The sequence below is a fragment of the Bombina bombina genome, chromosome 8, assembly GCF_027579735.1.
Source record: "Bombina bombina isolate aBomBom1 chromosome 8, aBomBom1.pri, whole genome shotgun sequence".
NCBI lineage: Eukaryota > Metazoa > Chordata > Amphibia > Anura > Bombinatoridae > Bombina > Bombina bombina.
The window spans coordinates 86,166,677-86,192,331 of NC_069506.1; the positions used below are offsets into that span (position 1 = coordinate 86,166,677).

General features: G+C 44.2%; 1 protein-coding gene across 1 annotated transcript in view; it reads right to left on the reverse strand.

Annotated features, from left to right (window-relative positions):
• The window catches only part of LOC128638471 (alpha-enolase), a gene marked incomplete in the record, with an annotated part of 709,071 nt that overhangs the window by 410,964 nt on the left and 272,452 nt on the right, over positions 1–25,655 (reverse strand). Inside the window, 1 exon segment of the mRNA XM_053690430.1 lies at positions 2,998–3,067. Within this exon segment, the coding sequence (XP_053546405.1) occupies positions 2,998–3,067 (70 nt within the window).

The window sequence follows — 25,655 nt, forward strand, 5'->3', positions numbered from 1 at the left end:
GCTGCAAAAGAGAACTTTGCCTTTCTGTTTGTTATACACCTGCTTAAAAGGGACATTTACTTTTACAAGCTGCAAAAGAGAACTTTGCCTTTCTGTTTGTTATACACCTGCTTAAAAGGGACATTTACTTTTACAAGCTGCAAAAGAGAACTTTGCCTTTCTGTTTGTTATAAACCTGCTTAAAGGGACATTATACTTTTACAAGCTGCAAAAGAGAACTTTGCCTTTCTGTTTGTTATACACCTGCTTAAAAGGGACATTTACTTTTACAAGCTGCAAAAGAGAACTTTGCCTTTCTGTTTGTTATAAACCTGCTTTAAGGGACATTATACTTTTACAAGCTGCAAAAGAGAACTTTTCCTTTGTTTTACAAGCCTGCTAAAGAGGACCTTTTTCAGAAGCTTCAAAGTAAGAGCATTTCCTTTTTGTTCTTTGTACTACTTAAAGGGACGTTTTATCCTTTGTGGCTTTCCTGCATTCTGGAACAATATTCATTTTTGTTATCTTCTAATCTGCTTCCTGAGTGGGTCACGTCCTGGATATTTCTCAGTGTGCTAGCGTGTGCTTTCAATTCACGCTAGCAGTTGGGTTACATCCCGGATTGATTCCAGAGTGGCTGACAGACAGGCTTTCTAGCCTGTATCAAAGTATTGATAACTGAATCAGAGAATCCTCGCTTCGATAAAATCAAGCGTTCAATCTCCACGCAGTCAGTTGCAGAGAAATTAGATTTGGATGTTGGAAAGGACCTTGAATAAGAAGGTCCTGTCTCAACAGAAGTTTCCACGGTGGCAGAGAGGACATGTCCACTAGATCCGCATACCAAGTCTTGCGTGGCCACGCAGGCGCTATCAGGATCACTGAAGCTCTATCCTGTTTGATTCGAGCAATCACGCGTGGGAGGAGAGGAAACGGCGGAAACATAAGCTAGGCTGAACAACCAAGGCATCTATCAGTTCGGCCTGAGGATCCCTTGACCGGGATCCGTATCTTGGAAGCTTGGCATTCTGACGAGATGCCATCAAATACAATTCCGGTCTGCCCCATCTGAGAATCAATGAGGCAAATACCTCAGGGTGAAGTTCCCACTCCCCCAGATGAAAAGTCTGTCGACTTAGAAAATCTGCTTCCTAGTACTCTACTCCTGGGATGTAGATCGCTGACAGATGACAAGAGTGGGCCTCTGCCAAACTGATTATATTGGATACTTCTATCATCGCTAAGGAACTCCTTGTTCCCCCCTGATGACTGACATATGCCACAGTTGTTATGTTGTCCAACTGGAATCTGATGAATTTGGCTGAAGCCAACTGAGGCCACGCCTGAAGTGCATTGAATATTGCCCTAAGTTCCAAACTATTGATTGGAAGTAGAGACTCCACTTGAGTCCAAACACCCTGAGCCTTCAGGGAATTCCAAACTGCACCCCAGCCCAGAAGGCTGGCATCTGTTGTCACTATCACCCACGAGGGTCTGCAGAAACAAGTCCCCTGGGACAGATGATCCGACGACAACCACCAAAGAAGAGAGTTTCTGGTCTCTTGATCCAGAATTATCTTTGGAAATAAATCTGCATAATCCCTATTCCACTGACCGAGCATGCATAGTTGAGATGAAAGCGAGCAAACATGCATAGTTGAGATGAAAGCGAGCAAACAGAACGATGTCCATTGCCGCTACCATTAATCAGATTACCTCCATACACTGAGCCACTGATGGCCGAGGAATGGACAGAAGTGCTCGGCAATTATTCAACATTTTTGATTGAAGAAACTAAAACTAACACTTCACTTTACCATGTGACTGAGGGTGGAAGGGAAGGGGAGGGGCTATATATACAGCTCTGCTGTGGTGCTCTTTGCCACTTCCTGTTAGCAGGAGGTTAATATCCCACAAGTAAGGATGAAATCCGTGGACTTGTCATATCTTTGTAAAAGAAATATGAGGTCTTGTTTATTTTCCTGAAGTAGGAACGAAATTATTTATAGTCTTTCTTCCCCTCCCTTTTCTAATATGTTTTCCTTTTATTTTAATAATTATAAACATTAAACAAACTTTTGTAACTGTAAAACAATAAACTCATAACTGTTAATACAGCTTTTAATATGGACCTGGATAGGAATAATATAGGATTATAGATTATATTTATTTTATGATTCATGTACTGTATGAATTTTATATGAATTTCATGTGATTCTTATATATACTTTTAATTGTATTTCGAACACCTTTCTTATATATATTTTTCCATGTATTGTATTCCAATTTTGAATACCATTGCTTTAAAGCATTAGTCATTTTTAGTATTAACCATTACTAGTATCAATTTTAAAGTGCCATACACTACATATATATAGCGCCATCCCACATCTTTGTGTGTGTGTATAGGTGTGTGTGTGTATGGGTGTGTGTGTGTGTGTATGTGTATGTATGTATGTATGTGTGTATGTGTGTGTGTGTGTGTATGTATATGTACGTGTGTGTGTGTGTGTGTGTGTGTATGTACGTGTATGTGTGTGTGTGTATGTATATGTATATGTACGTGTATGTACGTGTATGTGTGTGTATGTGTATGTGTGTGTGTGTGTGTGTATATGTGTATGTGTATATGTGTAGGATTATAGGCTCTTGGGTATGTAGAATATTTTGTCTCCTAGTGGACTGAAGTTCAATCCCATGTGTGATGGCTCGTGACTCATCACCACCTTATAATGAAAGTAAACATTAGAATAAAACGGATTAATTAAAAAATGGTTACTGGATCAATTTGGAAGATGCAACACCACTAAATATCTGCATGTTAGAAATATTTTTTCCTTAGGTCACTTGGACTACACTAAATTTCCATTGTGAAATCAAAGCACACGGTATGTATAATGGTTCTGTGCATTATATTTATAGCATTTTAAACATAAGCTACCAAACATTTGAGGCACAAAAAATAATTGTGTAAATTGAGAATACTACTTGCTACACACCCCCATCATGTACACTTACACTTGTTTTCTGTCCCATCCATTTCAAGCATGAGCTTGTCAATCTTCTCCTGTTCCACAACGGTTACATTCTATATTGTGAGAGATGAATTTAGGAGTAAATTACAATAACAATTGCTAATTTACTTTAAAGACTATTTGCAGTGAACTTTTCTAATAGCGGGAAAGCTAAGCAGCATTCAGAGGTGGGCTGTTGAAATTTGAACTGTTACTTGAATTTGTGATTTATGATTGTGTAAAAATTACAAGAGTTGGAGCCCCCGTCTTGTGTCAAGGAACAGTAAATACCTTATATTTTACAATACAAGGCTAAACATTTAAATAAAAGAAATACCTTATTTCCTGCAACTGTTCCAATAGCCAGACTCCACCCACCACTTGCTTCCAATTGGAAGACACAACCTTGGCTGTAGGCTAGCACTAGATTAGTATAAAATGTCAGTATTTAGTCAGGGGAGTACCACCTAAATGTCAAAGATTAGTAATTCTTAAAGGGATATGAAACTCAAATTTTCTCTTTCATGATTTAGGTAGAACATGCCATTTTAACCCCTTAAAAGGGACAGTCTAGTCCAAAAAAAAAACAAAAAAAAAACTTTCATGATTCAGACAGAGAATGTAATTTTAAACAATTTTCCAATTTACTTTTATCACCAATTTTGCTTTGTTCTCTTGGTATTCTTAGTTGAAAGCTAAACCTAGGAGGTTCATATGCAAATTTCTAAGCTCTTGAAGGCCGCCTCTTCTCTCAGGGCATTTTGACAGTTTTTCACCACTAGAGGGTGTTAGTTCATGTGTGTCATATAGCTAACACTATGCTCACGCACGTGGAGATCCAGTGAGCCAGCTTTGATTGGCTAAAATGGATGTCTGTCAAAAGAACTGAAATAAGGGGGCAGTTTGCAGAGGCTTAGATACAAGGTAATCACAAAGGTAAAAAGTGTATTATAACTGTTAGTTATGCAAAACTAGGGAATGGGTAATAAAGGGATTATCTATCTTTTTACACAATAACAATTCTGGTGTAGACTGTACCTTTAAGGACCGACGATGTATAGGGTACGTCCTACAAAAAAAGGCTGTTAATGACCAAAGACGTACCCTGTACGTCGTCGGCTAATCTGAGCGCTGGAAGCGATCGAGATCACTTCCAGCCGCTCTAACAGTATTGCATCAATGTTGAGGCATTCTGCAATACTGTTCCCAACTGCCAGGAATGGATTGATCACTCCCCCGCGAGTGATCACTTCCGGTTTCGCTGCACGTGGAGCCCGGCAGTCTAGCAGAGCATCGGAAGCGATCGGACAGGCTTCTGATGTTCTGCTTGTGTGCCTTGGTGGGTCGAGGCACTTAGTATTAAAAAAATAAAAAGTAACATAAATTAAGCCCCATATAGCCCCCCTCCCCCACGAGGCTTCAAAGACGGCGATGCCCAGTGCATCATGGGGCCTCTGGGGGTGTCCCTAGCCTGATTAATCATAGGGGCAAGCTAGAGTCATCCAATCTGAGCCTTCCACAAAAAAAAAAAAAAAAAGGATAATAAAATATCCCATTTGTCTGATGTCAATATTGACTGACCAGTGAGAAAGAAAGAGAAAGATTTCATTTATTTTTTTTAAAAATGGTAAGACCCTAACTTGCCAGTGATCACTTTAAATCACTGGCAGTAGCATAGCTGTACTTTTTTGCGGTCTGTGCATTTTTTTTTTAGGGGTTCATTTTTTTTAGTAATTTTTTTGTGAGACCCAAAGGCTCTTTTAGTTAATTTAGTTAATTTAGTTAAATTTAAATTGTGTGGAATTTTTATTTTTTATTAGTATTTTTTTGTTCTGTGACCGATAAAATATCACAGAAAATATATAGTGCTGAGGAGGCGTATACCATCCTTGCATCAGAGTTAGATGCCTCTATGTCTGATTCAGACCCCAATTTTGACCCTGCCATATGCTCAGATACATCATTAGATACGGTCTCAACTGATAGTGCAATTTACTTAATGCAGATCTGTGGCTGCTAGCCCCCCTGCCAGAAGGAGGCATGTTGCCGTCATTTGCGCTGAAGGCCAGCTATCCCACCCTTCACAGCAAATCCTGGCATCAATGTTGGGGGCTAAATCCTGCAACATCCATAGTTTCTGGGAGGCATTTCTGGGCGATGATGTATTGGGGAACATTGGGGAACATTGTAGCCTAAACTAATTTATATGCCCATCAGTTCTGTGCTGCAAAGCCTGAAACATATTTGGCAAAGCAGCAATGGGTCCCCATCAATGTGCCAGAATTTAAAACATTCTGGGCATCGACTATGCTGATGGGCATCATAAAGAAACCCTATATTCGCTCCTACTGGAGCAGTAACCCCATCTGCTCTACACATTTTCTCCCAGAGTATGTCAAGGAAGAGGTATGAAATGATTCTACATTTCATGCACTTCAGAGACAACAGCCTGTGCCCCCCCGATGCCCAATTTGACAGGCTGTATAAAATCGGCCCCAGATTACCCACTTTGCTGCCAGGCTTGCAGAGGCTTATACACCTGGAAGGAATATATGCGTTGATGAATCGCTGATGAAGTATAAAGGGAAGGCTGGGATTCAAGCAGTATATTCCTTCCAAGCGCTCCAGGTATGGGGTAAAAGGTGTATAAGTTCTGTGAGAGCGAGACTGTATATACGCAGGCCTTCCGGGTGTATGAGGGAAAGGATAGCCACCTTGACGCTCCAGGTTGCTCAGAACATATGGGAACCACTGGCAAGATTGTCCGTCTATCAAAGCAATACAGTAGCTTGAACAAAAGGATAATTGTATAATTATCTAAGGATAATTATTATACAAATATCCTTTTGTTCAAGCTACTCTATTGCTTTGATTCAGTAGCTTGCGGTACAATTAAAAAGAACCACGCAGGTTTCCCAGGACAACTTACACGCACCCGGCTACGAAGGAGGGAGACCTAAGCTCTGTGCCAAGAGGAGCTGTTGGCACTTAAGTACAGAGACAAAAAGGATGTATACCTTCTTACCACCATCCACACAGAAAGGACACTGGCGGTCTCTGTACATGGCAGAGCTGAGATCATAAGAAAGCCAGTGTGCATCAAGTGTTATAACTGGCATATGGATGGGGTTGATCTGGCAGATAAGCTGCTGCAGCACTACCTAATTATGCGGAAGACAAGGGCCTGGTACAAAAAGGTTGCAATTTACTTAATGCAGATTGCAAGCCACAACGCTTTTTTGTTCTTCAAAAAGCAAACCCCGGAATGAAACAGACTTTTTTACAGTTTCAGCTCCAGATAATTTCAGGGATTTTGTACCAAGATGCACCTGCTCCCCGGGCGGTGATGGAAGAGAGCAGAGTTGGGGCTACCCATTTTATTTTTAAAATCCTCCTTACTGCCGAAAAGCAGAAACCACAAAAAAAAAAATGCAGAGTCTGTACCAAGAGGGGGCAGAGAAGGGACACCATATATTACTGTTCTTATTGCCCTGGCCCTGGACAGCCTGGACTCTGCTTCAAGCGGTATTATACAATGGTCCATTTTTTAAAAAATAAATACATTTGCCGTTATTCTTTTTTTAGTTATGTTCATTATTAGGTTTTTTGTTTTTTACTTTTACTGTGCCAGATTTTTACATTTCACTAATCTATTATACGTTCTAAAATTGGTTGTTTTTTTTTACCAAAACCCCTGGCAAACCTATGCATGGGGGGCATAGGTGTATTCAGGATGCCTTGCAGAAAACCTAGAAAGTTTTTTTGCAATAACTTACAAAAGTCTCTCCTAAATCATAGCCAAAAAGCAATGTGTGTGTAAAAATGAAAAAAACAGAATTTATGCTTACCTGATAAATTACTTTCTCCAACGGTGTGTCCGGTCCACGGCGTCATCCTTACTTGTGGGATATTCTCTTCCCCAACAGGAAATGGCAAAGAGCCCAGCAAAGCTGGTCACATGATCCCTCCTAGGCTCCGCCTTCCCCAGTCATTCGACCGACGTAAAGGAGGAATATGCATAGGAGAAATCATATGATACCGTGGTGACTGTAGTTAGAGAAAATAATTCATCAGACCTGATTAAAAAACCAGGGCGGGCCGTGGACCGGACACACCGTTGGAGAAAGTAATTTATCAGGTAAGCATAAATTCTGTTTTCTCCAACATAGGTGTGTCCGGTCCACGGCGTCATCCTTACTTGTGGGAACCAATACCAAAGCTTTAGGACACGGATGATGGGAGGGAGCAAATCAGGTCACCTAGATGGAAGGCACCACGGCTTGCAAAACCTTTCTCCCAAAAATAGCCTCAGAAGAAGCAAAAGTATCAAATTTGTAAAATTTCGTAAAAGTGTGCAGTGAAGACCAAGTCGCTGCCTTACATATCTGATCAACAGAAGCCTCGTTCTTGAAGGCCCATGTGGAAGCCACAGCCCTAGTGGAGTGAGCTGTGATTCTTTCAGGAGGCTGCCGTCCGGCAGTCTCATAAGCCAATCGGATGATGCTTTTAAGCCAAAAAGAGAGAGGTAGAAGTTGCTTTTTGACCTCTCCTTTTACCAGAATAAACAACAAACAAGGAAGATGTTTGTCTGAAATCCTTTGTAGCCTCTAAATAGAATTTTAGAGCACGAACTACATCCAAATTGTGCAACAAACGTTCCTTCTTTGAAACTGGATTCGGACACAAAGAAGGTACAACTATCTCCTGGTTAATATTTTTGTTAGAAACAACTTTCGGAAGGAAACCAGGTTTAGTACGCAAAACCACCTTATCTGCATGGAACACCAGATAAGGAGGAGAACACTGCAGAGCAGATAACTCTGAAACTCTTCTAGCAGAAGAAATTGCAACCAAAAACAAAACTTTCCAAGATAATAACTTAATATCTACGGAATGTAAGGGTTCAAACGGAACCCCTTGAAGAACTGAAAGAACTAAATTGAGACTCCAAGGAGGAGTCAAAGGTTTGTAAACAGGCTTGATTCTAACCAGAGCCTGAACAAAAGCCTGAACATCTGGCACAGCCGCCAGCTTTTTGTGAAGTAAAACAGATAAAGCAGAAATCTGTCCCTTCAAACCCTCTTGTAGAAAGGATAGAATCTTAGGAATTTTTATCCTGTTCCATGGGAATCCTTTCGATTCGCACCAACAGATATATTTCTTCCATACTTTATGGTAAATTTTTCTAGTTACAGGCTTTCTAGCCTGAATAAGAGTATCAATGACAGAATCTGAGAACCCACGCTTTGATAAAATCAAGCGTTCAATCTCCAAGCAGTCAGTTGGAGTGAGGCCAGATTCGGATGTTCGAACGGACCTTGAACAAGAAGGTCCCGTCTCAAAGGTAGCTTCCATGGTGGAGCCGATGACATATTCACCAGGTCTGCATACCAAGTTCTGCGTGGCCACGCAGGAGCTATCAAGATCACCGAAGCCCTCTCCTGATTGATCCTGGCTACCAGCCTGGGAATGAGAGGAAACGGTGGGAATACATAAGCTAGGTTGAAAGTCCAGGGCGCTACTAGTGCATCTACTAGAGTCGCCTTGGGATCCCTGGATCTGGACCCGTAGCAAGGAACCTTGAAGTTCTGACGAGACGCCATCAGATCCATGTCTGGAATGCCCCATAATTGAGTTATGTGGGCAAAGATATCCGGATGGAGTTCCCACTCCCCCGGATGAAATGTCTGACGACTCAGAAAATCCGCTTCCCAATTTTCCACTCCTGGGATGTGGATTGCAGACAAGTAGCAGGAGTGAATCTCCGCCCATTGAATTACTTTGGTCACTTCTTCCATCGCCAGGGAACTCCTCGTTCCCCCCTGATGGTTGATATATGCAACAGTCGTCATGTTGTCTGATTGAAACCTTATGAATTTGGCCTTTGCTAGTTGAGGCCAAGCCTTGAGAGCATTGAATATCGCTCTCAGTTCCAGAATGTTTATCGGGAGAAGAGATTCTTCCCGAGACCATAGACCCTGAGCTTTCAGGGATTTCCAGACCGCGCCCCAGCCCACCAGACTGGCGTCGGTCGTGACAATGACCCACTCTGGTCTGCGGAAGCTCATCCCTTGAGACAGGTTGTCCAGGGTCAGCCACCAACGGAGTGAATCTCTGGTCCTCTGATCTACTTGGATAGTCGGGGACAAGTCTATATAATCCCCATTCCACTGTCTGAGCATGCACAGTTGTAATGGTCTTAGATGAATTCGCGCAAAAGGAACTATGTCCATTGCCGCAACCATCAAACCTATTACTTCCATGCACTGCGCTATGGAAGGAAGAAGAACAGAATGAAGTACTTGACAAGAGCTTAGAAGTTTTGATTTTCTGGCCTCTGTCAGAAAAATCTTCATTTCTAAGGAGTCTATTATTGTTCCCAAGAAGGGAACTCTTGTTGACGGGAATAGAGAACTTTTTTCTACGTTCACTTTCCACCCGTGAGATCTGAGAAAGGCTAGGACAATGTCCGTATGAGCCTTTGCTTGTGGCAGAGACGACGCTTGAATTAGTATGTCGTCCAAGTAAGGTACTACTGCAATGCCCCTTGGCCTTAGCACCGCTAGAAGGGACCCTAGTACCTTTGTGAAAATTCTTGGAGCAGTGGCTAATCCGAATGGAAGTGCCACAAACCGGTAATGCTTGTCCAGAAAGGCGAATCTTAGGAACCGATGATGTTCCTTGTGGATAGGAATATGTAGATACGCATCCTTTAAATCCACCGTGGTCATGAATTGACCTTCCTGGATGGTAGGAAGAATTGTCCGAATGGTTTCCATTTTGAACGATGGAACCCTGAGAAATTTGTTTAGGATCTTGAGATCCAAAATTGGCCTGAATATTCCCTCTTTTTTGGGAACTATGAACAGATTGGAGTAAAACCCCATCCCTTGTTCTCCTAATGGAACAGGATGAAACACTCCCATTTTTGACAGGTCTTCTACACAATGTAAGAATGCCTGTCTTTTTATTTGGTCTGAAGACAATTGAGACCTGTGGAACCTTCCCCTTGGGGGTAGTTCCTTGAATTCCAGGAGATAACCTTGAGAAACTATTTCTAGCGCCCAAGGATCCTGAACATCTCTTGCCCAAGCCTGAGCGAAGAGAGAGAGTCTGCCCCCCACCAGATCCGGTCCCGGATCGGGGGCCAGCATCTCATGCTGTCTTGGTAGCGGTAGCAGGCTTCTTGGCCTGCTTACCTTTGTTCCAGCCTTGCATCGGTCTCCAGGCTGGCTTGGTTTGAGAAGAATTACCCTTTTGCTTAGAGGATGTAGAATTTGAGGCTGGTCCGTTTCTGCGAAAGGGACGAAAATTAGTTTTATTTTTAGCCTTAAAAGACCTATCCTGAGGAAGGGCGTGGCCCTTTCCCCCAGTGATGTCTGAAATAATCTCTTTCAAGTCAGGGCCAAACAGCGTTTTCCCCTTGAAAGGGATGTTAAGCAATTTGTTCTTGGAGGACACATCCGCTGACCAAGACTTTAGCCAAAGCGCTCTGCGCGCCACAATAGCAAAACCTGAATTTTTCGCTGCTAATCTAGCTAATTGCAAAGTGGCGTCTAAGGTAAAAGAGTTAGCCAATTTAAGTGCTTGAACTCTGTCCATAACCTCCTCATAAGAAGATGCTTTATTGAGCGACTTTTCTAGTTCTTCGAACCAGAAACACGCTGCTGTAGTGACAGGAACAATGCATGAAAACAGAATTTATGTTTACCTGATAAATTACTTTCTCCAACGGTGTGTCCGGTCCACGGCGTCATCCTTACTTGTGGGATATTCTCTTCCCCAACAGGAAATGGCAAAGAGCCCAGCAAAGCTGGTCACATGATCCCTCCTAGGCTCCGCCTACCCCAGTCATTCGACCGACGTTAAGGAGGAATATTTGCATAGGAGAAACCATATGATACCGTGGTGACTGTAGTTAAAGAAAATAAATCATCAGACCTGATTAAAAAACCAGGGCGGGCCGTGGACCGGACACACCGTTGGAGAAAGTAATTTATCAGGTAAACATAAAATCTGTTTTCTCCAACATAGGTGTGTCCGGTCCACGGCGTCATCCTTACTTGTGGGAACCAATACCAAAGCTTTAGGACACGGATGATGGGAGGGAGCAAATCAGGTCACCTAGATGGAAGGCACCACGGTTTGCAAAACCTTTCTCCCAAAAATAGCCTCAGAAGAAGCAAAAGTATCAAACTTGTAAAATTTGGTAAAAGTGTGCAGTGAAGACCAAGTCGCTGCCCTACATATCTGATCAACAGAAGCCTCGTTCTTGAAGGCCCATGTGGAAGCCACAGCCCTAGTGGAATGAGCTGTGATTCTTTCGGGAGGCTGCCGTCCGGCAGTCTCGTAAGCCAATCTGATGATGCTTTTAATCCAAAAAACAGAATTTATGTTTACCTGATAAATTACTTTCTCCAACGGTGTGTCCGGTCCACGGCGTCATCCTTACTTGTGGGATATTCTCTTCCCCAACAGGAAATGGCAAAGAGCCCAGCAAAGCTGGTCACATGATCCCTCCTAGGCTCCGCCTACCCCAGTCATTCGACCGACGTTAAGGAGGAATATTTGCATAGGAGAAACCATATGGTACCGTGGTGACTGTAGTTAAAGAAAATAAATTATCAGACCTGATTAAAAAAACCAGGGCGGGCCGTGGACCGGACACACCGTTGGAGAAAGTAATTTATCAGGTAAACATAAATTCTGTTTTCTCCAACATAGGTGTGTCCGGTCCACGGCGTCATCCTTACTTGTGGGAACCAATACCAAAGCTTTAGGACACGGATGAAGGGAGGGAGCAAATCAGGTCACCTAAATGGAAGGCACCACGGCTTGCAAAACCTTTCTCCCAAAAATAGCCTCAGAAGAAGCAAAAGTATCAAACTTGTAAAATTTGGTAAAAGTGTGCAGTGAAGACCAAGTCGCTGCCCTACATATCTGATCAACAGAAGCCTCGTTCTTGAAGGCCCATGTGGAAGCCACAGCCCTAGTGGAATGAGCTGTGATTCTTTCGGGAGGCTGCCGTCCGGCAGTCTCGTAAGCCAATCTGATGATGCTTTTAATCCAAAAAGAGAGAGAGGTAGAAGTTGCTTTTTGACCTCTCCTTTTACCGGAATAAACAACAAACAAGGAAGATGTTTGTCTAAAATCCTTCGTAGCCTCTAAATAGAATTTTAGAGCGCGAACAACATCCAAATTGTGCAACAAACGTTCCTTCTTTGAAACTGGTTTCGGACACAGAGAAGGTACGATAATCTCCTGGTTAATGTTTTTGTTAGAAACAACTTTTGGAAGAAAACCAGGTTTAGTACGTAAAACCACCTTATCTGCATGGAACACCAGATAAGGAGGAGAACACTGCAGAGCAGATAATTCTGAAACTCTTCTAGCAGAAGAAATTGCAACTAAAAACAAAACTTTCCAAGATAATAACTTAATATCAACGGAATGTAAGGGTTCAAACGGAACCCCCTGAAGAACTGAAAGAACTAAATTGAGACTCCAAGGAGGAGTCAAAGGTTTGTAAACAGGCTTAATTCTAACCAGAGCCTGAACAAAGGCTTGAACATCTGGCACAGCTGCCAGCATTTTGTGAAGTAACACAGACAAGGCAGAAATCTGTCCCTTCAGGGAACTTGCAGATAATCCTTTTTCCAATCCTTCTTGAAGGAAGGATAGAATCTTAGGAATCTTAACCTTGTCCCAAGGGAATCCTTTAGATTCACACCAACAGATATATTTTTTCCAAATTTTGTGGTAAATCTTTCTAGTTACAGGCTTTCTGGCCTGAACAAGAGTATCGATAACAGAATCTGAGAACCCTCGCTTCGATAAGATCAAGCGTTCAATCTCCAAGCAGTCAGCTGGAGTGAAACCAGATTCGGATGTTCGAACGGACCCTGAACAAGAAGGTCTCGTCTCAAAGGTAGCTTCCAAGGTGGAGCCGATGACATATTCACCAGATCTGCATACCAAGTCCTGCGTGGCCACGCAGGAGCTATCAAGATCACCGACGCCCTCTCCTGATTGATCCTGGCTACCAGCCTGGGGATGAGAGGAAACGGCGGGAACACATAAGCTAGTTTGAAGGTCCAAGGTGCTACTAGTGCATCCACTAGAGCCGCCTTGGGATCCCTGGATCTGGACCCGTAGCAAGGAACTTTGAAGTTCTGACGAGAGGCCATCAGATCCATGTCTGGAATGCCCCACAGCTGAGTGACTTGGGCAAAGATTTCCGGATGGAGTTCCCACTCCCCCGGATGCAATGTCTGACGACTCAGAAAATCCGCTTCCCAATTTTCCACTCCTGGGATGTGGATAGCAGACAGGTGGCAGGAGTGAGACTCCGCCCATAGAATGATTTTGGTCACTTCTTCCATCGCTAGGGAACTCCTTGTTCCCCCCTGATGGTTGATGTACGCAACAGTTGTCATGTTGTCTGATTGAAACCGTATGAACTTGGCCCTCGCTAGCTGAGGCCAAGCCTTGAGAGCATTGAATATCGCTCTCAGTTCCAGAATATTTATCGGTAGAAGAGATTCTTCCCGAGACCAAAGACCCTGAGCTTTCAGGGATCCCCAGACCGCGCCCCAGCCCATCAGACTGGCGTCGGTCGTGACAATGACCCACTCTGGTCTGCGGAATGTCATCCCTTGTGACAGGTTGTCCAGGGACAGCCACCAACGGAGTGAGTCTCTGGTCCTCTGATTTACTTGTATCTTCGGAGACAAGTCTGTATAGTCCCCATTCCACTGACTGAGCATGCACAGTTGTAATGGTCTCAGATGAATGCGCGCAAAAGGAACTATGTCCATTGCCGCTACCATCAACCCGATCACTTCCATGCACTGAGCTATGGAAGGAAGAGGAACGGAATGAAGTATCCGACAAGAGTCTAGAAGTTTTGTTTTTCTGGCCTCTGTCAGAAAAATCCTCATTTCTAAGGAGTCTATTATTGTTCCCAAGAAGGGAACCCTTGTTGACGGAGATAGAGAACTCTTTTCCACGTTCACTTTCCATCCGTGAGATCTGAGAAAGGCCAGGACAATGTCCGTGTGAGCCTTTGCTTGAGGAAGGGACGACGCTTGAATTAGAATGTCGTCCAAGTAAGGTACTACAGCAATGCCCCTTGGTCTTAGCACAGCTAGAAGGGACCCTAGTACCTTTGTGAAAATCCTTGGAGCAGTGGCTAATCCGAAAGGAAGCGCCACGAACTGGTAATGCTTGTCCAGGAATGCGAACCTTAGGAACCGATGATGTTCCTTGTGGATAGGAATATGTAGATACGCATCCTTTAAATCCACCGTGGTCATGAATTGACCTTCCTGGATGGAAGGAAGAATAGTTCGAATGGTTTCCATCTTGAACGATGGAACCTTGAGAAACTTGTTTAAGATCTTGAGATCTAAGATTGGTCTGAACGTTCCCTCTTTTTTGGGAACTATGAACAGATTGGAGTAGAACCCCATCCCTTGTTCTCTTAATGGAACAGGATGAATCACTCCCATTTTTAACAGGTCTTCTACACAATGTAAGAATGCCTGTCTTTTTATGTGGTCTGAAGACAACTGAGACCTGTGGAACCTCCCCCTTAGGGGAAGTCCCTTGAATTCCAGAAGATAACCTTGGGAGACTATTTCTAGCGCCCAAGGATCCAGAACATCTCTTGCCCAAGCCTGAGCGAAGAGAGAGAGTCTGCCCCCCACCAGATCCGGTCCCGGATCGGGGGCCAACATTTCATGCTGTCTTGGTAGCAGTGGCAGGTTTCTTGGCCTGCTTTCCCTTGTTCCAGCCTTGCATTGGTCTCCAAGCTGGCTTGGCTTGAGAAGTATTACCCTCTTGCTTAGAGGACGTAGCACTTTGGGCTGGTCCGTTTCTACGAAAGGGACGAAAATTAGGTTTATTTTTGGCCTTGAAAGGCCGATCCTGAGGAAGGGCGTGGCCCTTACCCCCAGTGATATCAGAGATAATCTCTTTCAAGTCAGGGCCAAACAGCGTTTTCCCCTTGAAAGGAATGTTAAGTAGCTTGTTCTTGGAAGACGCATCAGCCGACCAAGATTTCAACCAAAGCGCTCTGCGCGCCACAATAGCAAACCCAGAATTCTTAGCCGCTAACCTAGCCAATTGCAAAGTGGCGTCTAGGGTGAAAGAATTAGCCAATTTGAGAGCATTGATTCTGTCCATAATCTCCTCATAAGGAGGAGAATCACTATCGACCGCCTTTATCAGTTCATCGAACCAGAAACATGCGGCTGTAGCGACAGGGACAATGCATGAAATTGGTTGTAGAAGGTAACCCTGCTGAACAAACATCTTTTTAAGCAAACCTTCTAATTTTTTATCCATAGGATCTTTGAAAGCACAACTATCCTCTATGGGTATAGTGGTGCGTTTGTTTAAAGTGGAAACCGCTCCCTCGACCTTGGGGACTGTCTGCCATAAGTCCTTTCTGGGGTCGACCATAGGAAACAATTTTTTAAATATGGGGGGAGGGACGAAAGGAATACCGGGCCTTTCCCATTCTTTATTCACAATGTCCGCCACCCGCTTGGGTATAGGAAAAGCTTCTGGGAGCCCCGGCACCTCTAGGAACTTGTCCATTTTACATAGTTTCTCTGGGATGACCAACTTGTCACAATCATCCAGAGTGGATAATACCTCCTTAAGCAGAATGCGGAGATGTTCCAACTTAAATTTAAATGTAATCACATCAGGTTCAGCTTGTTGAGAAATGTTCCCTGAATCAGTAATTTCTCCCTCAGACAAAACCTCCCTGGCCCCATCAGACTGGGTTAGGGGCCCTTCAGAAACATTAATATCAGCGTCGTCATGCTCTTCAGTATCTAAAACAGAGCAGTCGCGCTTACGCTGATAAGTGTTCATTTTGGCTAAAATGTTTTTGACAGAATTATCCATTACAGCCGTTAATTGTTGCATAGTAAGGAGTATTGGCGCGCTAGATGTACTAGGGGCCTCCTGAGTGGGCAAGACTCGTGTAGACGAAGGAGGGAATGATGCATTACCATGCTTACTCCCCTCACTTGAGGAATCATCTTGGGCATCATTGTCATTGTCACATAAATCACATTTATTTAAATGAATAGGAATTCTGGCTTCCCCACATTCAGAACACAGTCTATCTGGTAGTTCAGACATGTTAAACAGGCATAAACTTGATAACAAAGTACAAAAAACGTTTTAAAATAAAACCGTTACTGTCACTTTAAATTTTAAACTGAACACACTTTATTACTGCAATTGCGAAAAAACATGAAGGAATTGTTCAAAATTCACCAAATTTTCACCACAGTGTCTTAAAGCCTTAAAAGTATTGCACACCAAATTTGGAAGCTTTAACCCTTAAAATAACGGAACCGGAGCCGTTTTGAACTTTAACCCCTTTACAGTCCCTGGCATCTGCTTTGCTGAGACCCAACCAAGCCCAAAGGGGAATACGATACCAAATGACGCCTTCAGAAAGTCTTTTCTAAGTATCAGAGCTCCTCTCACATGCGACTGCATGCCATGCCTCTCAAAAACAAGTGCGCAACACCGGCGCGAAAATGAGGCTCTGCCTATGCTTTGGGAAAGCCCCTAAAGAATAAGGTGTCTAAAACAGTGCCTGCCGATATTATTATATCAAAATACCCAGATAAAATGATTCCTCAAGGCTAAATATGTGTTAATAATGAATCGATTTAGCCCAGAAAAAGTCTACAGTCTTAATAAGCCCTTGTGAAGCCCTTATTTACGATCGTAATAAACATGGCTTACCGGATCCCATAGGGAAAATGACAGCTTCCAGCATTACATCGTCTTGTTAGAATGTGTCATACCTCAAGCAGCAAGAGACTGCTCACTGTTCCCCCAACTGAAGTTAATTGCTCTCAACAGTCCTGTGTGGAACAGCCATGGATTTTAGTGACGGTTGCTAAAATCATTTTCCTCATACAAACAGAAATCTTCATCTCTTTTCTGTTTCTGAGTAAATAGTACATACCAGCACTATTTCAAAATAACAAACTCTTGATTGAATAATAAAAACTACAGTTAAACACTAAAAAACTCTAAGCCATCTCCGTGGAGATGTTGCCTGTACAACGGCAAAGAGAATGACTGGGGTAGGCGGAGCCTAGGAGGGATCATGTGACCAGCTTTGCTGGGCTCTTTGCCATTTCCTGTTGGGGAAGAGAATATCCCACAAGTAAGGATGACGCCGTGGACCGGACACACCTATGTTGGAGAAAGAGAGAGAGGTAGAAGTTGCTTTTTGACCTCTCCTTTTACCGGAATAAACAACAAACAAGGAAGATGTTTGTCTAAAATCCTTTGTAGCGTCTAAATAGAATTTTAGAGCGCGAACCACATCCAAATTGTGCAACAAACGTTCCTTCTTTGAAACTGGTTTCGGGCACAGAGAAGGTACGATAATCTCCTGGTTAATGTTTTTGTTAGAAACAACTTTTGGAAGAAAACCAGGTTTAGTACGTAAAACCACCTTATCTGCATGGAACACCAGATAAGGAGGAGAACACTGCAGAGCAGATAATTCTGAAACTCTTCTAGCAGAAGAAATTGCAACCAAAAACAAAACTTTCCAAGATAATAACTTAATATCAACGGAATGTAAGGGTTCAAACGGAACCCCCTGAAGAACTGAAAGAACTAAGTTGAGACTCCAAGGAGGAGTCAAAGGTTTGTAAACAGGCTTGATTCTAACCAGAGCCTGAACAAAGGCTTGAACATCTGGCACAGCTGCCAGCTTTTTGTGAAGTAACACAGACAAGGCAGAAATCTGTCCCTTCAGGGAACTTGCAGATAATCCTTTTTCCAATCCTTCTTGAAGGAAGGATAGAATCTTAGGAATCTTAACCTTGTCCCAAGGGAATCCTTTAGATTCACACCAACAGATATATTTTTTCCAAATTTTGTGGTAAATCTTTCTAGTTACAGGCTTTCTGGCCTGAATAAGAGTATCGATAACAGAATCTGAGAACCCTCGCTTCGATAAGATCAAGCGTTCAATCTCCAAGCAGTCAGCTGGAGTGAGACCAGATTCGGATGTTCGAACGGACCTTGAACGAGAAGGTCTCGTCTCAAAGGTAGCTTCCATGGTGGAGCCGATGACATATTCACCAGATCTGCATACCAAGTCCTGCGTGGCCACGCAGGAGCTATCAAGATCACCGACGCCCTCTCCTGATTGATCCTGGCTACCAGCCTGGGGATGAGAGGAAACGGCGGGAATACATAAGCTAGTTTGAAGGTCCAAGGTGCTACTAGTGCATCCACTAGAGCCGCCTTGGGATCCCTGGATCTGGACCCGTAGCAAGGAACTTTGAAGTTCTGACGAGAGGCCATCAGATCCATGTCTGGAATGCCCCACAGTTGAGTGATTTGGACAAAGATTTCCGGATGGAGTTCCCACTCCCCCGGATGCAATGTCTGACGACTCAGAAAATCCGCTTCCCAATTTTCCACTCCTGGGATGTGGATTGCAGACAGGTGGCAGGAGTGAGACTCCGCCCATTGAATGATTTTGGTCACTTCTTCCATCGCCAGGGAACTCCTTGTTCCCCCCTGATGGTTGATGTACGCAACAGTTGTCATGTTGTCTGATTGAAACCGTATGAACTTGGCCCTCGCTAGCTGAGGCCAAGCCTTGAGAGCATTGAATATCGCTCTCAGTTCCAGAATATTTATCGGTAGAAGAGATTCTTCCCGGGACCAAAGACCCTGAGCTTTCAGGGATCCCCAGACCGCGCCCCAGCCCATCAGACTGGCGTCGGTCGTGACAATGACCCACTCCGGTCTGCGGAAGGTCATCCCTTGTGACAGGTTGTCCAGGGACAGCCACCAACGGAGTGAGTCTCTGGTCCTCTGATTTACTTGTATCCTCGGAGACAAGTCTGTATAGTCCCCATTCCACTGACTGAGCATGCACAGTTGTAATGGTCTTCGATGAATGCGCGCAAAAGGAACTATGTCCATTGCCGCTACCATCAAACCTATCACTTCCATGCACTGCGCTATGGAAGGAAGAGGAACGGAATGAAGTATCCGACAAGAGTCTAGAAGTCTTGTTTTTCTGGCCTCTGTCAGAAAAATCCTCATTTCTAAGGAGTCTATTATTGTTCCCAAGAAGGGAACCCTTGTCGACGGAGATAGAGAACTCTTTTCCACGTTCACTTTCCATCCGTGAGATCTGAGAAAGGCCAGGACGATGTCCGTGTGAGCCTTTGCTTGAGGAAGGGACGACGCTTGAATCAGAATGTCGTCCAAGTAAGGTACTACAGCAATGCCCCTTGGTCTTAGCACAGCTAGAAGGGACCCTAGTACCTTTGTGAAAATCCTTGGAGCAGTGGCTAATCCGAAAGGAAGCGCCACGAACTGGTAATGCTTGTCCAGGAATGCGAACCTTAGGAACTGATGATGTTCCTTGTGGATAGGAATATGTAGATACGCATCCTTTAAATCCACCGTGGTCATGAATTGACCTTCCTGGATGGAAGGAAGAATTGTTCGAATGGTTTCCATCTTGAACGATGGAACCTTGAGAAACTTGTTTAAGATCTTGAGATCTAAGATTGGTCTGAACGTTCCCTCTTTTTTGGGAACTATGAACAGATTGGAGTAGAACCCCATCCCTTGTTCTCCTAATGGAACAGGATGAATCACTCCCATTGTTAACAGGTCTTCTACACAATGTAAGAATGCCTGTCTTTTTATGTGGTCTGAAGACAACTGAGACCTGTGGAACCTCCCCCTTGGGGGAAGCCCCTTGAATTCCAGAAGATAACCTTGGGAGACTATTTCTAGTGTCCAAGGATCCAGAACATCTCTTGCCCAAGCCTGAGCGAAGAGAGAGAGTCTGCCCCCCACCAGATCCGGTCCCGGATCGGGGGCCAACATTTCATGCTGTCTTGGTAGCAGTGGCAGGTTTCTTGGCCTGCTTTCCCTTGTTCCAGCCTTGCATTGGTCTCCAAGCTTGCTTGGCTTGAGAAGTATTACCCTCTTGCTTAGAGGACGTAGCACTTTGGGCTGGTCCGTTTCTATGAAAGGGACGAAAATTAGGTTTATTTTTGGCCTTGAAAGGCCGATCCTGAGGAAGGGCATGGCCCTTACCCCCAGTGATAGAGATAATCTCTTTCAAGTCAGGGCCAAACAGCGTTTTCCCCTTGAAAGGAATGTTAAGTAGCTTGTTCTTGGAAGACGCATCAGCTGACCAAGATTTCAACCAAAGCGCTCTGCGCGCCACAATAGCAAACCCAGAATTCTTAGCCGCTAACCTAGCCAATTGCAAAGTGGCGTCTAGGGTGAAAGAATTAGCCAATGTGAGAGCATTGATTCTGTCCATAATCTCCTCATAAGGAGGAGAATCACTATCGACCGCCTTTACCAGCTCATCGAACCAGAAACATGCGGCTGTAGCGACAGGGACAATGCATGAAATTGGTTGTAGAAGGTAACCCTGCTGAACAAACATCTTTTTAAGTAAACCTTCTAATTTTTTATCCATAGGATCTTTGAAAGCACAACTATCTTCTATGGGTATAGTGGTGCGTTTGTTTAAAGTGGAAACCGCTCCCTCGACCTTGGGGACTGTCTGCCATAAGTCCTTTCTGGGGTCGACCATAGGAAACAATTTTTTTAAATATGGGGGGAGGGACGAAAGGAATACCGGGCCTTTCCCATTCTTTATTTACAATGTCCGCCACCCGCTTGGGTATAGGAAAAGCTTCTGGGAGCCCCGGGACCTCTAGGAACTTGTCCATTTTACATAGCTTCTCTGGGATGACCAAATTGTCACAATCATCCAGAGTGGATAATACCTCCTTAAGCAGAGCGCGGAGATGTTCCAACTTAAATTTAAACGTAATCACATCAGGTTCAGCTTGTTGAGAAATGTTCCCTGAATCAGTAATTTCTCCCTCAGACAAAACCTCCCTGGCCCCATCAGACTGGTTTAGGGGCCCTTCAGAACCATTATTATCAGCGTCGTCATGCTCTTCAGTATCTAAAACAGAGCAGTCGCGCTTACGCTGATAAGTGTGCATTTTGGCTAAAATGTTTTTGACAGAATTATCCATTACAGCCGTTAATTGTTGCATAGTAAGGAGTATTGGCGCGCTAGATGTACTAGGGGCCTCCTGAGTGGGCAAGACTCGTGTAGACGAAAGAGGGAATGATGCAGTACCATGCTTACTCCCCTCACTTGAGGAATCATCTTGGGCATCATTGTCATTGTCACATAAATCACATTTATTTAAATGAGAAGGAACTCTGGCTTCCCCACATTCAGAACACAGTCTATCTGGAAGTTCAGACATGTTAAACAGGCATAAACTTGATAACAAAGTACAAAAAACAGAATTTATGTTTACCTGATAAATTACTTTCTCCAACGGTGTGTCCGGTCCACGGCGTCATCCTTACTTGTGGGATATTCTCTTCCCCAACAGGAAATGGCAAAGAGCCCAGCAAAGCTGGTCACATGATCCCTCCTAGGCTCCGCCTACCCCAGTCATTCGACCGACGTTAAGGAGGAATATTTGCATAGGAGAAACCATATGATACCGTGGTGACTGTAGTTAAAGAAAATAAATTATCAGACCTGATTAAAAAACCAGGGCGGGCCGTGGACCGGACACACCGTTGGAGAAAGTAATTTATCAGGTAAACATAAATTCTGTTTTCTCCAACATAGGTGTGTCCGGTCCACGGCGTCATCCTTACTTGTGGGAACCAATACCAAAGCTTTAGGACACGGATGAAGGGAGGGAGCAAATCAGGTCACCTAAATGGAAGGCACCACGGCTTGCAAAACCTTTCTCCCAAAAATAGCCTCAGAAGAAGCAAAAGTATCAAACTTGTAAAATTTGGTAAAAGTGTGCAGTGAAGACCAAGTCACTGCCCTACATATCTGATCAACAGAAGCCTCGTTCTTGAAGGCCCATGTGGAAGCCACAGCCCTAGTGGAATGAGCTGTGATTCTTTCGGGAGGCTGCCGTCCGGCAGTCTCGTAAGCCAATCTGATGATGCTTTTAATCCAAAAAGAGAGAGAGGTAGAAGTTGCTTTTTGACCTCTCCTTTTACCTGAATAAACAACAAACAAGGAAGATGTTTGTCTAAAATCCTTTGTAGCATCTAAATAGAATTTTAGAGCGCGAACAACATCCAAATTGTGCAACAAACGTTCCTTCTTTGAAACTGGTTTCGGACACAGAGAAGGTACGATAATCTCCTGGTTAATGTTTTTGTTAGAAACAACTTTTGGAAGAAAACCAGGTTTAGTACGTAAAACCACCTTATCTGCATGGAACACCAGATAAGGAGGAGAACACTGCAGAGCAGATAATTCCGAAACTCTTCTAGCAGAAGAAATTGCAACTAAAAACAAAACTTTCCAAGATAATAACTTAATATCAACGGAATGTAAGGGTTCAAACGGAACCCCCTGAAGAACTGAAAGAACTAAGTTGAGACTCCAAGGAGGAGTCAAAGGTTTGTAAACAGGCTTAATTCTAACCAGAGCCTGAACAAAGGCTTGAACATCTGGCACAGCTGCCAGCTTTTTGTGAAGTAACACAGACAAGGCAGAAATCTGTCCCTTCAGGGAACTTGCAGATAATCCTTTTTCCAATCCTTCTTGAAGGAAGGCTAGAATCTTAGGAATCTTAACCTTGTCCCAAGGGAATCCTTTAGATTCACACCAACAGATATATTTTTTCCAAATTTTGTGGTAAATCTTTCTAGTTACAGGCTTTCTGGCCTGAATAAGAGTATCGATAACAGAATCTGAGAACCCTCGCTTCGATAAGATCAAGCGTTCAATCTCCAAGCAGTCAGCTGGAGTGAAACCAGATTCGGATGTTCGAACGGACCCTGAACAAGAAGGTCTCGTCTCAAAGGTAGCTTCCAAGGTGGAGCCGATGACATATTCACCAGATCTGCATACCAAGTCCTGCGTGGCCACGCAGGAGCTATCAAGATCACCGACGCCCTCTCCTGGTTGATCCTGGCTACCAGCCTGGGGATGAGAGGAAACGGCGGGAACACATAAGCTAGTTTGAAGGTCCAAGGTGCTACTAGTGCATCCACTAGAGCCGCCTTGGGATCCCTGGATCTGGACCCGTAGCAAGGAACTTTGAAGTTCTGACGAGAGGCCATCAGATCCATGTCTGGAATGCCCCACAGCTGAGTGACTTGGGCAAAGATTTCCGGATGGAGTTCCCACTCCCCCGGATGCAAAGTCTGACGACTCAGAAAATCCGCTTCCCAATTTTCCACTCCTGGGATGTGGATAGCAGACAGGTGGCAGGAGTGAGACTCCGCCCATAGAATGATTTTGGTCACTTCTTCCATCGCTAAGGAACTCTTCGTTCCCCCCTGATGGTTGATGTACGCAACAGTTGTCATGTTGTCTGATTGAAACCGTATGAACTTGGCTCTCGCTAGCTGAGGCCAAGCCTTGAGAGCATTGAATATCGCTCTCAGTTCCAGAATATTTATCGGTAGAAGAGATTCTTCCCGAGACCAAAGACCCTGAGCTTTCAGGGATCCCCAGACCGCGCCCCAGCCCATCAGACTGGCGTCGGTCGTGACAATGACCCACTCTGGTCTGCGGAATGTCATCCCTTGTGACAGATTGTCCAGGGACAGCCACCAACGGAGTGAGTCTCTGGTCCTCTGATTTACTTGTATCTTCGGAGACAAGTCTGTATAGTCCCCATTCCACTGACTGAGCATGCACAGTTGTAATGGTCTTAGATGAATGCGCGCAAAAGGAACTATGTCCATTGCCGCTACCATCAAACCGATCACTTCCATGCACTGCGCTATGGAAGGAAGAGGAACGGAATGAAGTATCCGACAAGAGTCTAGAAGTTTTGATTTTCTGGCCTCTGTCAGAAAAATCCTCATTTCTAAGGAGTCTATTATTGTTCCCAAGAAGGGAACCCTTGTTGACGGAGATAGAGAACTCTTTTCCACGTTCACTTTCCATCCGTGAGATCTGAGAAAGGCCAGGACAATGTCCGTGTGAGCCTTTGCTTGAGGAAGGGACGACGCTTGAATCAGAATGTCGTCCAAGTAAGGTACTACAGCAATGCCCCTTGGTCTTAGCACAGCTAGAAGGGACCCTAGTACCTTTGTGAAAATCCTTGGAGCAGTGGCTAATCCGAAAGGAAGCGCCACGAACTGGAAATGCTTGTCCAGGAATGCGAACCTTAGGAACCGATGATGTTCCTTGTGGATAGGAATATGTAGATACGCATCCTTTAAATCCACCGTGGTCATGAATTGACCTTCCTGGATGGAAGGAAGAATAGTTCGAATGGTTTCCATCTTGAACGATGGAACCTTGAGAAACTTGTTTAAGATCTTGAGATCTAAGATTGGTCTGAACGTTCCCTCTTTTTTGGGAACTATGAACAGATTGGAGTAGAACCCCATCCCTTGTTCTCTTAATGGAACAGGATGAATCACTCCCATTTTTAACAGGTCTTCTACACAATGTAAGAATGCCTGTCTTTTTATGTGGTCTGAAGACAACTGAGACCTGTGGAACCTCCCCCTTGGGGGAAGCCCCTTGAATTCCAGAAGATAACCTTGGGAGACTATTTCTAGCGCCCAAGGATCCAGAACATCTCTTGCCCAAGCCTGAGCGAAGAGAGAGAGTCTGCCCCCCACCAGATCCGGTCCCGGATCGGGGGCCAACATTTCATGCTGTCTTGGTAGCAGTGGCAGGTTTCTTGGCCTGCTTTCCCTTGTTCCAGCCTTGCATTGGTCTCCAAGCTGGCTTGGCTTGAGAAGTATTACCCTCTTGCTTAGAGGACGAAGCACTTTGGGCTGGTCCGTTTCTACGAAAGGGACGAAAATTAGGTTTATTTTTTGCCTTGAAAGGCCGATCCTGAGGAAGGGCGTGGCCCTTACCCCCAGTGATATCAGAGATAATCTCTTTCAAGTCAGGGCCAAACAGCGTTTTCCCCTTGAAAGGAATGTTAAGTAGCTTGTTCTTGGAAGACGCATCAGCTGACCAAGATTTCAACCAAAGCGCTCTGCGCGCCACAATAGCAAACCCTGAATTCTTAGCCGCTAACCTAGCCAATTGCAAAGTGGCGTCTAGGGTGAAAGAATTAGCCAATTTGAGAGCATTGATTCTGTCCATAATCTCCTCATAAGGAGGAGAATCACTATCGACCGCCTTTATCAGCTCATCGAACCAGAAACATGCGGCTGTAGCTACAGGGACAATGCATGAAATTGGTTGTAGAAGGTAACCCTGCTGAACAAACATCTTTTTAAGTAAACCTTCTAATTTTTTATCCATAGGATCTTTGAAAGCACAACTATCCTCTATGGGTATAGTGGTGCGTTTGTTTAAAGTGGAAACCGCTCCCTCGACCTTGGGGACTGTCTGCCATAAGTCCTTTCTGGGGTCGACCATAGGAAACAATTTTTTTAAATATGGGGGGAGGGACGAAAGGAATACCGGGCCTTTCCCATTCTTTATTAACAATGTCCGCCACCCGCTTGGGTATAGGAAAAGCTTCTGGGAGCCCCGGCACCTCTAGGAACTTGTCCATTTTACATAGTTTCTCTGGGATGACCAACTTGTCACAATCATCCAGAGTGGATAATACCTCCTTGAGCAGAATG